Source organism: Podarcis erhardii (assembly GCF_964252035.2).
Source record: "Podarcis erhardii genome assembly, chromosome: 8".
Lineage (NCBI taxonomy): Eukaryota > Metazoa > Chordata > Lepidosauria > Squamata > Lacertidae > Podarcis > Podarcis erhardii.
In genome coordinates, this window is record NC_138499.1 from 55,732,692 (window position 1) to 55,745,783 (window position 13,092).

The 13,092-nt window shown below is 40.2% G+C and overlaps 1 protein-coding gene across 9 annotated transcripts in view; it reads left to right on the top strand.

The window, feature by feature from the left end:
* The first annotated feature begins 1,353 nt into the window (after window positions 1-1,353).
* The window catches only part of LOC309349287 (uncharacterized protein C18orf63), a 30,146-nt gene continuing 18,407 nt past the window's right edge, over window positions 1,354-13,092 (top strand). For 2 of the 9 annotated variants that reach the window (XM_081875087.1, XM_081875088.1), the window contains exons 1-7: window positions 2,301-4,840; window positions 6,030-6,108; window positions 7,191-7,247; window positions 8,958-9,069; window positions 10,365-10,406; window positions 11,361-11,437; window positions 11,843-11,952. In XM_081875087.1, the coding sequence (XP_081731213.1) occupies window positions 4,707-4,840; window positions 6,030-6,108; window positions 7,191-7,247; window positions 8,958-9,069; window positions 10,365-10,406; window positions 11,361-11,437; window positions 11,843-11,952 (611 nt within the window). In that variant the 5' untranslated portion in view covers window positions 2,301-4,706. The other 7 variants (XM_081875084.1, XM_081875085.1, XM_081875081.1 and 4 more) reach the window with 7 other exon arrangements.

Sequence of the window (13,092 nt, forward strand, 5' to 3'; positions counted from 1 at the left end):
CAGCCAGGAACCCACCATGGGCCACTTTCAGGTGGGCCACAGTGCCACAGACTGCCCTGCCCCTAACCGTGGCATAGCCTTTTGGTTGGACTGATGCCAGTACCAGCAACACTTTATGTTTATGGAAGACAATCTTACTTGGCTACAAGTGATCGCCAAAGAGTAGAGGGAGACAAAGAAGGGAAGAAGTGCTTCATCTGAGGGGAAAGGGCCAGAAGAGATGATGAAGGAAATTAGAAAATGAGATAAGAAGTTCATATTTATTATGAACAAACAAAGTGGGAATAGAAAGGAAAGGGATAAAAGAGGAAAGCTGTTATAGGAGAAGGAAGTGAAAAGGACCAGGGAGGAGGGATGAAAGAAACTTGCAGAGTGGGGTTTGGGGAGCAGGGAGAATAGGGTACAAATTAGAGAATGGGAGAATAAATTACCAGAGATTTGGTTTAAAAAACAAAACAAAACAAAACACCGAGAGGTATGTGGAGGTAGGAAGAGTTAATATAAAAGAATCAATTTAGAGCCTCTGGATCAGCAAATTCTTCCTAAATTGGAGAGTCACAATTCCTCACAGCAAATGTTTGCACTTAGTTTGAAAAAAGCTGGGCTATGGAACTCCTTGCTACCAAAAAAAAAAAGACTATGGCAAAGAATTTACCAATTTCCAAAGATATATTAGGTATCAGTTGACAGTAGTGTAAGTAATTGCCAGCATATAATGCCAAATTTTATCTCCAACTGCCACCATATTGACTGGCTCAGTCCCAGTACCACATTTTGTAACTAGTGGGCCTCATTAATATGCAACCATCTGAAGTGGTTGAATACCCTAGGGTATTAAGCCTAAGAATCTATGTTCTCGACAGATACATATGTATTAAGTCCACTTGGGAAACAATGGTGTTACTCAAACACTATTTTAAAGACTTGTTTTCCCTCAGCCAGACTTAGGTTGGCTTTAGACAGTAGCACCCCTGCTGCTCAAGAGTTTGGATCTCGTATAAATTTACATCAGCTTAATTTACACCGGTTTGCTTTACACCAGCTTCTTGTACATAAGATTGCTCACTAGCACTGTTTCAGCAGTTGCAATTGAATTAAATAGGCTCCGGTTTATAAAGGTTTCTAACTTTATATCATAGTCATTTGTTTTTAATGTGCTGCAAGATTCTTGGCAGTTTTTCTATTCTAGAGCCTTACTTACCTATTCAAGACTATGTCAGTTCAAAACTGTTAAATATTTCACAATTGAGCAGGTATGAAATCTGATGTGAACTCCATTAGTCTCTAACAAAGTTCCCTTGGATTAAAAACTACTTCAGTAACAGTATACAGTAATGCTATACAGTATAGGTCTACTGTTTTCAAAGGGGCTTATTCCCAGTTGAGTGGATACAGTATATGATTGCTATCTAAAACACTCAGGTGTTTAGTTTAAAAACCAAAAACAAGTTTGGCTGAAAAACCAAAAGGAAGATGATTTTCTAAAATACGCAGAGATCTGTATGCTTACTATAGTGTTCACACATTACAAAATGCCAGTTGTTCCTAAAATTTGGGTGGCCGTAATGCTGAGTCCTCATCCCCTTGAGACAGAAAAATATATTATCCATAATACTTTAGGAGTAATATGTCAACTTGTACACTTCTACATGGATGCTTTAGATTAGATTCCTGCATTGCAGGAGGTTGAACTAGATTGACCCTTGCGATCCCTTCCAACTCTACAAATTCTAGGATTCTATGCATACACAGTGCAGTTTTCTGGGATCCAAACAAGAATTCTTGTTACGATTCTCTGCCATGGTCATTAAGGAAATCACCCCCTGGAGCTAGCAGAAATAAGCTAATGGGGCTTTGTTCAAAATAAGCCCTCTCAAAATTTCACCACAGTATAGCAGGGAACTCAGGGAACTTTGAAAGTCCAGCACTGTATGTGATCTGAGGCTCAGTAAAAAGGAATGTAATTTTTTAAAAAACCAATTGCGAAGACCTTCACACACAGAGAGAGAGAGAGAGATAAGGAAAGGGTCCTTGATTCAAGGAGAAGAACACTTGTCCTTCCTGGCAGGCAGGCCCCGGGAATGTTCCAGCATAGGTTATCTGCAGGAGATGAGAAGTCGCATTGCTGCTGGGCTGTTCCTCATTCCGACGCCGCCTCCTTCCAGGACTAAAGGTTGCCCTTTGCGGAACCGGGCGCCTCTCCTGAAGTTTGGACGCGGGGAACGTCGCCACATCCAAGGCTGCCTTGCAAGAAGCGGGGGCTTGTTCCGCATACCATCCCCCCAACCCCAAAAGTACTTAGTCATTTTCCCCCCTCACACTATCTCCCTCCTAAACCCCGCGGGAGAGTTGCGAGGGGAAAGTTGAGAAGCTTGTGAAGAGGAGGCGGGGAGCCGGTTTCCTTCTCTTCTCCGCAGAAAAGTCGAAGAGGCGACTGACTCCCCTCCCCCCCTCCATATATCGTGTTCCTTCTCCTTCTCCTCCCTCATGACTCCATTTTCTACAACTTTCTGTCATCGTGATTGCTCCCCTCACAGAGGGCGCTTCCAGTGGACTCTGCCCGTGTAACGTTCTTCCCCACCTCACGTTTCCCGCACTTTTCTTGCTAGGTGGCTTCTATGCTCGGCTTCTCACTGGGGCTCTTCCCCTCTGTCTTTCGAGGTAGCCCTCCCAGTAAGAGGGGAGATCCACCTCAGGACGCTCAAATCTTTGGAACAGATTCAAAGGCTGCCCTGCAAAACTCTTCGCAGCTCGACCATCGGAGCCAAACTAGACTTTCTGGGCTGGCAGCAGGAATGTGGCATACATACAGCAATAGGCATCCATAAGCCACAGGGGCCTGCTTTACACACACACCTGAATCCCTCGATTTCTCTGCACTTTGTGACAGGCAGCTGAATGTGTGAATGGACACAACTGAGCATCACTGAATATATTATTATTACCATTTTATTTATATGCCACCCTTCCTCTTGACGAGGCAGGGAGCCATGTGATAATAAGCACACCAGCTGTACGCAATAATTACAAGCAGTGCGGCTTTAAACATAACATTATACAGCAGCGCAATAGCAACATTGTTAAAAACTGAGGAAAAAATCACCCCTAAAGCCCAAGTAAGCAAAAGTGTTTGTAGTTGACATCTGAAACGTAACAGCCTCGGTGCCCATTGTATTTCCTCAGTCAAGGTGCTGCCACCAAGAAGGTTGTGTCTTGAGTCACCAGGCCATGGGTCATGCCCATTGGTAGGATTATGGAATATCTGTGATTGTCCATTCACATATAAGAACCACCACTGGATATTGTGAACAAGTAATATATGAATAAACAGATTGCCCCAAAATCAACTTCTGTAAGAGAAAGGTTGCATGATTTAGTTCCCGTTTTTCAAGTTTTTCATCTTTCTGCTAACGTTAGGCCTGAAGGGGGGAAAGTAAGGGAAGAACTGCAAGAAAAGTAGAACTACTAGTGTCGTCATGTCGTAATAGCATAACTGTCAACAGTAAAATAAGGATGAGGGATTTTCAACAGTCTTCCCTACCCTAGCCTCAAGAGAAAGCTTTCCTTCAGACTTCTGATGCACTCCCACGTTAGTTTTTTAGGTAGAAATATGTACCTAGGCAGTTGTTTTTAGGAAACAATTTGAATTTAGTTTAAACTACACAAAGCTCCTTTTTTCTGTACAATCAACTCCCCTCAGTAAATCCAAGTTCTAATCTCTTACTGGTCATCACTACAATCAGCTTGAATACATAACCAAATAATACCAGTGATATACAATTACTTAAATTTTGAGGGTTATTTGGTCATATATTTGGGTATTCAGTTTTCAGAATGATGTTTGGTGAATGAAAAGTTGGGCTGAAAAGCAGCTTGTGTACTGCTCCTGGCTCTGTTTGATATGACTGAATAAAGAAGGCACTACTGATGTTCACAAAACTGCTTTCTGTTCTACTATGTGCCATGCTCTATAGTCAGAAGTCCCATATGCCATTATTTTATTATTTATCATGATAATTTATTAAATTTGTATACTGCCCTCCATCCGAAGATTACAACATAAAAATACAAAATGAAAAGAAAAACCAATCACACACACACACATTTCAAAGACCATAGAATGTTTAATCAGCCAAAGACATGGTTATAGAATAAGTTTTCGCCTGGTGCCTAAAGCTATGTAATGAAGGTGTCAGATGAGCCTTCCTGCTGAGAGCATTGCACAGATAGAGAACTGCCACAGAAAAGGCAGCACACAAAGAAGGGCATCAAATGATCATCACAGGGTCTGTGTCAGTTCATATGGGGAGAGGTGATCCTTGAGGTATTGCTATCCTGGACCATTTAAGGCTTTATAGTCAAAACCAGTACTTTGAATTGGGCCCAAAACTAAATGGCAGCCAGTGCAGTCAGGCCAGTATTGGTGTTATATGCTCAAACCGTTTCGCCCTGGTGATCAACCTGGTCGGCGAATTCTGCACCAGCATAAGTTTCCATACTGTCTTCAGAGGCAGCTCCCCGTATAATGCAGTACAGTAATCCTCCCCCAGTAATGTGCTACTGAAAAACCTAACTTCTTCTCACCTACCCCATCTTTCTTATATTAATTTGCATTTTTTTATATGTACCCTTTCTGATAATCATTTCCCACCCTCCACTTTGTTATAGGTCAGAGGTTACTCAGTTCTTGCAGCTAGCAAAGCAATATGAATGACGTTACGTGCCAGTCTTTGTTTTTCATCAGTCTGCCTGAGCTGCGAAAACTCTGTGCCGTGAAGGTTACACTCAATTCTCAGTTGGCAGCAACAGAAATTAGAACAGCACAAAGGAAGATGTGCAGGTAAAGGAAATTTGCTTATTGTATTTTTTGCACCTTTGCTATTCTAATGAAGTTCATAGTGGACACATGGTGGAAGGGGGAATGATGATGCTGGGGGGAAGCATGCATTGATGTTTTTACATATAGGTTGCTTATCATGGTTAGATCACAGGCACTGAAACTATCTGCAGAGGGTCCAACAACCCTATTGCAGCTTGCTGAGCCAAGGAACACTCTGTTGTGACTGTGAGAGTTGCTGTAACTCAAGTTCTGATATTCTTTCTTCACAATTCAGGTGCTTTGTACAGTATACTAATAAATGCCAAAATGATAAGAACAAGCTGAGTGTATAAAGCACTTGCTGCCCCTGACTAAAGCCAGTTTTAGGCACCCAGTCAATAATGAATACACATTATTAAATATTTAAGATTCAATAAAGATTTTGTTACAACATTACAAAACTTGATGTTACTATGGCACTAACACAATATGCATCACTTCAAATGATTTCAAAAGTAAAGGACCCCTGACTTAGTCTCCCTCTAAAAATTGTAGCCTAGCCTCAGACCACGTGGACCTGTGCTTGCTGGCACATCAGGTCTTAAGAATGGGCCAGTAGAATTTACATATAGAACCGGGTATTGCATCCATACATATGAAATTGCATTTGCTAGGATTTTTGTTTTCTGCTAATTGATCAACTGTGCTTCACTTCCATGAGTAATATCTATGGTAAGATACAGTGGTACCTCGCAAGACGAAAAACGCGCAAGACGAAAGAGTTTTCCATTTTTTGAGTCGTTCCGCAAGACGAATTTCCCTATGGGCTTGCTTCGCAAGACGAAACGTCTTGCGAGTTCTTGTGAGTTTGTTTCCTTTTTCTTAAAGCCGCTAAGCTGCTAATAGCCGCTAAGCCGTTAATAGCCGCTAAGCCGCTAATAGCCGTGCTTCGCAAGACGAAAAAACCGCAAGACGAAGAGACTCGCGGAACGGATTAATTTCGTCTTGCGAGGCACCACTGTAGATGGAATTAAAGAATATACATAGTTAATGGCCAGTTATTCTGAGGACACTTAGACGACTGTAAAGCAACATCTTAAAGAATGTTGACTAAAAGAAAAAAATTTGTAGAGTGCAATGTACTTTGCGTTGTAGCTTTACTAGTATGGAATCGTGGAGGTTAGTGACAAGTTTTGAATGCTTTACCTAGGCAACTCTTGCATCTGCATCAAGATGTGCTTTCTTCACCTGTTCCTGGAACATTGAATCAAATTTCAGTGGTTATGACGGTCAGTAATAATATTTCTGGTCACTTGTATATAAATTAAGAGTATAGATGGTCCAAGATCCCCTGGACAAGATATTGAGCACACTTATGTCTGAGCTTATGAAGTCAGGGTTTGCCAAGACAAGATTTCCCCAGGGAATAAACTGCCACTCCCCATCCAGGATCTGGAGAACTGAAACCAAGTTGCCAAGCAACAGTGAACTGGTGAGGCTGTACAAGCAGAAAAGTATAGAGGCCTGGTTGCCCTGGCAATTGGAATGACATGGCTCTTTCCTAAAGACCCCAAAGTCTTATAGGACTCCAGGCAACCACAGAAAGCATGAGAGGCCTCCCATCTTTAATTTAAATGTTGATCATATGGCTGAGGAACAAACATTCTGGCTACAATGGTTGGTTAGGTTGGAGGCCAAGAACGAGGAGGAAAAACTGGGAGACATTCAGTGGTAGGCCTGGGGGTCTCAAATTTCAACAGCATCTTGTGTTCAGCAAGCCACCCCCCCTCACCTTTCATTCTATATCATAGTTGCAACAACCCCAAGCTCTGCACCCAAAGTGACTGAACCAGTAGCACTCCCCTAGATCCCTAAATCTGTGACATTAACCCCCTATTCTTTCTATCTCATATTATACCAGAAAACAAGCCAGTGATGAGGCTCCTTAGCAGGGCTGCAAATGTACATGCTTACAAAGATAAAGATTATTAGCTGAATTCATGTGATCGATACCTTGATCTTAAGATTAGACTATTACTCTCCAGTCCATAGAAGCTTGTTATACAACAGTAGCATTTGACAGAGTTGCCTTTATCAGCCACCCTCTGGAAAGGTCTTATCCTGAAGTCACAAGGGGACTAAACATAGTGCCTTCCCATTTTCTCTTTCCCTTAAACAGATGAGTTTAGAAAGATTCTAAAGACAAACAACTGTCATGAACAAACCAAGTAACATAGTTTCTTTGTAGTGATTTTTGTCATTTAGAGAAAATTTCAACATTTCTACATATGGGACTGAGACCAATTATCTTCATTAAATGTATCCAAACAATATCTATCTGTGATATATTTGTTTGTTTTGCTTGTTTTAGATACTCTTCTATAAGTCAGGAAAATTTCAAGCTTATATAGAGAAAAACAGATCTATAGTAAGTAATAAAAATGTTTTTTCTAAGCCTGGTTACATTGTTTAGCAATTACATATACTTATTTGTTTTGTTTATTTGCTAAATGTATATACCTCCCATCAAACCTAGCTCTCTGAAAAGTTTGAAAACTTTCTTTATAATGCCCAGTCCAGTGGCTGGTGGCAGTATACCTAGGACTACCTGTAGTAACACAAGTTGATTATTTTTTTAATCACCAGTTCAATGCCTCACCAGTTCACACAAGCTTGTTGTTTTGGCTGTATAAGAATCCACACTTGGATAATGAGTTTGCTATTAGTATAAATCAACAGAAAACTGTTTTTGTAGGTTTTCTGCTCTCTGACCTGCTATCTATCAATACAGAACTAATTTTCTGTAGGAAAAGTGAAAAGGAAAAGGGCAAATTTCAGGAGTGAGCCAGCGGTAAATCACATGGTGAAAGTTGGAGCTATCTCTACTAGCAAAAACGCAATTGACACAGAGGTGTTAAGGCCTAGTGAGCACAGCAACTTATCTCCAGTAGGTCTTGTTCCCATGAATCAGTTGCTGATACGGAAGGTCCCTGCCTTTCTACAGCTGTCTAAGTCCCCTTTTCTCCAGGGTTTGTTTTCCAAGCAATCAGAGACTGTGACTTGTGCATCGCCAATCGCTCTTCCACCCTTTTCCTGCCTTTGTTTCCGGGAGACAAGAGGGAGGGGAGCTTGTTGCAGCAGCAGGAGAAGACATCCATGACACTTCACCAGCCTGACTCATCTCTGCCTCTTGGCCTCTCTCCTTCCACCTCCTGCTTCAGCTTCTGCCTCTGATTTGGAACTTCTCTCTGCTACACACTTTCCCAGCTCACTGAGGCCTGTTACCTCCTCAGCTTCCAATACCTCCCCTTCTCAGTCTTCTCCCTCTGACCACTCATCATTGTCCCACCACCACTCTCTGGGCTCTGAGTCTTCTTCCCGTGGTGGTTCCCCAGCTGGTTTCTCCCTCCTCTCCAACCAGAAAAATTAGAAAACATGAAAATTTGTGGCTGTTGAAGGACTGTACCTCAGTACAGAGCTTACATTTTCACTTCATTTTTTAGCACAGATGTTATACAATTGTAATAGTATACAACACTTATGTTGAACCAAGAAAAATAACTTGTGTAATTTACTGCACACTGGGAAGCTGTGTTAGCACTTTCCAAGGCAAAACTAGATATTTCAATCACATCACTGGGAACTGAATGATTGCTTTTTTTGTTTAGTAGATAACAACTCAGATTGGAACCAACATTGTGGGAGATAAGATTTTACCCTTTGTCCCCACCATGGGTCACCTGCCCAGCTGTTATCTGCCCTAAGAGAGTGTCAATGGCAGCTTCCCTCCTGCAAATAACAGCTCCTCCCTCCCTGGTGGAGACAGTCAAGATAAAAACCGTGGCAGAGGCAGTGGGTTACATTCCTTCTCTCCACACACTGTGGTCCAGATCTGTATCCTGCCCTTCAAACCATCTGTTTTACTAAACAGAAAACTATCCCACAACTGCCAATTGCAATTGTTGGTCACTCCATTTAGTTTGGCCCTTTGGTAAGGAAGAGCTGCGGCTAGACAGAGTGGAATGCACTGAGCTGCATGGATCAATCAACTTCATATAGTGTCAATATGCTGTATGATTAGAATATTTTGAAAGAGAAAGCATGTATTTTTTTATTGCTTTTTGGTTTATCACTCTAGATGGCAATGCCAGAGAGAGTTATCCCAGCTGTCTTTCAAACCTGCCTGTCCTATACACTTATAGCCAAACTTGCTCCTAATTGGAACCAAGCTGGTCATCTCTTGATACAAGGTATTTATTCTGAACCTTTGACAATCACAGTCCTATGTAGTGTTATATATTTGCTCTATTCTGCATACATTGTCAATTTGCTAGCTTTAGATCTTCTTTTGTCAAGTGATCCTAAGGAAATTATAAGTGTTACTTTAGAAAATGCTTATAATACCCATGCATATTTGCATATTCCTTCTGATCTAGGCAGTCATCTCCCCTAGTACTAACTAGTTTGGGAGAGTTGAGAAAAAGGAATAAAGGTCCCATGGGACGCTGACTGAAAAACACTGAGCTAAACTGCATAGCATGACTAGAACAATAATTTTTGTTCATATTTCATCAGACCACACACTGCTTGTTCACTACTGGAACTCCTGCCAAATGGTATTTGACATGACAGTTGTGCATTTACAGGTTCTAAGAAGATAAAGCACAAAACATATTCACTTCCATACAAAATCCTATGTAAGAAAAGCCTAGACAAGTATGTCAGCTTGTTTGAATTGCCATGACTCCATTCGAGACACTGTGTTTTTCATTCAGTGAGGCTCAATTGCACAGTCTAGCCAGTGCCTCCTCAACTGCCTGCCCCACTCCCTAGCCATGCCATAGCCTTTTGGTGGGACCAATGCCTGCACCAACTCCTTGTATGCTGAATAAAGATGGCCAGGAGACAGAGTAAAGGTAAGGATAGTTTCCACACACACACCCCAAAGGACCAGAGGAGGTGCTGAAGGTAATTAAAGAGTGAGATAAAAGGTTTTGTGATTGGTGCCCTCAGCCCTCTCTGAAAATAAAAAAATGTGTCCCTTGATCCAAAAGGTTTGAGAACCCCTGATTTATTAGACGCTCTGGATCAGCAAATTCTGCCTAAAATTGGGATGTTGAGTCATAGTACCTCCAGATCAAGTGTCTGTGCTTAGCTTGGGGAAAGCTAAGTTATGGAACTCCTTGTCACAAGGAAAATGCTGTGACAAAGAATTTCCTAAAATGGATTAGATATCTGGAAAATGATATCCATCATTGCCAACAGATTATGTCAAACTCTGCTTCCTTTTAGCACCATTTTCTTTCTGGCTTTGTCCCTGCACCACCATTCTGTGTCTTGTGGGTCTCAGTAACTTCTAGTCATCTCAAGTGGACCCTGGGGGTGAAATGTTTGAGAACCCAAGCTTCATACTGCATAAGGAATCTATTCTGAAGCAGCCTTAGACTAGAGAAACCAGATCCTTTCCAAAATACTGATTTGTAAAGGCTTTGTAAAGGCAGCAGGCATATTTGTTTTATAATATGTACCAATTCCATTTGTTAAGGGAAAGATTTTCTGTCACAAAGGGGAAAGCAAAATGCAGTTGGTAAGTACAATATTGATTGAAGAAAATATATGTTGCCCTCTCAGGACCTGAAATTATTTTGGTGATATGTGTACTCATGTCAGTGTGGTTGAAAAATAATGGAATCATTTGTGCATCAAATGCAGGTACAGAGGATCACCAGCTGAACCTCTACTATGTTTGCTTTGTTGGAACCTGATGAAGATATCTTTCGGTGGAATGTTATTTCAGGCTATTACAAATGTTCAGGCTGCACAAGCATATCAGCTTGCCAGATGGAACAATCCCTCTCCTCTCCCCCCCCCCCACACAATGGGGGTTCTTTCAAAAAAAACCCGAGCCAATTTTGGGGGGCCGAGGAGGGGAGAAAGCCCCATTGGGCACAATGAAGCCCTTGCTGATGGGTTTTATTAGGTGAATCCTGTCATGTATCTTTAAAAGCCTGGTATATCAGTCATCATGAAGGCAGATTATGCATATACTTCCCATTGTCAAGTGGCAATCAGAGGCCAATAAGATGTCTGCACATAACGTGTGCATGAAAGGCAGTTGTCAACATGCAGTGATGATAGGAATGCCTATATTATGTCACTCCCCAATACAAGGCACAAGTAAACTACCAGGAAAAACCTAGAATGCCCCTTTACTGCTACTAATTCTGTGACCTTTAGGAGATCAACAATTCATGTCTGGAACCATAAGCACTATGGATTTCCTCAAGCATGGGTTCAAATTCCCTTATAGCTCAAACAACTGTAGCTGCTGCAAACAACCCTTTTGCCAGGAAAAGTACTAGGGCTACACAGAGAAGGCAGGATGGCTATTTTCTACGTGCTTAAGCTCTTGGATTTGCCAGATTCCTATAGTGTACATTGTTGGTTGGAAACTTCGTTTAAAATTAAGGGCAATGTTTTTGCCTATATGTACATGTGATGAAAAGACATAATTATCTGAATATTACAAATTTTATTTTAGTTATGGACATCAATGTATCAGAGACTCAGCTCTGCATTAGTGTCGAAGTTTTCACAGTACGTCTGCCACCACCTGAGGTACAGGAGTAAATCAATGTTTTCTACTTGCATTTTAACTAGGCCTGCAAGTCTGCATGCTAATGGGGGTTTATTTATTATTCATGACACTTTCCCCTTCCTTACCCTACACCTTCTCCAAATCTGCTCCAGAGGGTTGGGGAATCTGCAGAACAGATTTAGTGAGTGTGCAGGATGGGGAGTCCCATTCTGCAAAGAGAAATATTTGTACTGATGAGTTTTTTGCTTAGTGCTGTGTTGGTTATAAGCCAATGTACTCATGAAGTTTTGATTTCATAATAAGTAGATGAATGCCGTATAGGTTTTTATCGTACCTTAATTATTTCAATGCATAATACTTACTTACCGTATATGTTTGCAGATACTTTGAAAAATTACTTTATTGATTTTTTTTTCTATTCTCAGCTTGAAGAATTTAATATTTCAGCAAACATCTTAAAGAAATTTGACAGTGATAATAATGCTATCATTCAAAAATACTCTATTTTAAGTAACTGGTGCTATGTTTTGCCAAGGTATGTTTTTATATTTCAGCAAGAAATGCTAATGCGATGAACAACACATCTCCTGCAATATGTATTAGTAATTATGACTAGTTTGGAAATTGATTACTCAAGGAGAAAAAACATTTCATGACCAATGTCGACTTTTCATAAGTGTTCATACAAATTCAATTGGCATATTCATTATTTTTTAAAAAAATTAATTTTTCAAAGTCTATATTTTATTGCATACTATTTTTAATCTTTACACATTTCCGTAGGAAAATTCATTCTATCTGTTTTCCCTGTATCAAACTGTAAGTGATATCTGTAGATAAATTTGCGTTACCAGCTTTTTCTGTATGAGAGACTGTCGAAAATGTCACAGCTTTGTAGCAGATAAAATTTTACTGTTAAATTATAAACAAAGAGTGACAGTTCAGTTTCTGGTTTTTTTAAAAAAATAATATTTATTAAGAGTTTAAAGATTACAAAAAGAAAAAAAAGAATTAAACAAATCAATATAATACAATACAGAAACAGAAACAAAAACACTACATAAAACATTGAATTAACAAAACAAAACAAGAACAATTAAAAACACTTCCAATATTTTCAATATTGGAATTTTCAATTTTCAATTTTCACTTGTTTCAATGACTTCCTCACGCCTCCCTTTTTGTATTCCACTTCAATTAACTGTTTCAGCAATTCCTTTCCATCTTCCTCTGTTTTCTGTCCTATAATTAATCTTAACATATTCTAACCTTGTTTTTTCCCTTTAATACATTAACAATCTATCTGTACCTAGTTCCTTATAACATTTCTGCCAAATCCATATAACTTCATTCCACCATTTTTCTAAAGCTCATTAATTTTACAATATTTCTGTAAATAATCTTTAAATTTTTTCCAATCTTCTTCCACCGACTCTTCTCCCTGGTCTCGGATTCTGCCAGTCATTTCCGCCAATTCCATATAGTCCATCAACTTCATCTGCCATTCTTCCCGGGTGGGTAAATCTTGTGTCTTCCAATACTTCGCGATGAGTATTCTTGCTGCTGTTGTTGCATACATAAAGAAAGTTCTGTCCTTCTTTGGCACCAATTGGCCGACCATGCCCAGGAGAAAGGCCTCTGGTTTCTTCAGAAAGGTATATTTAAATACCTTTTT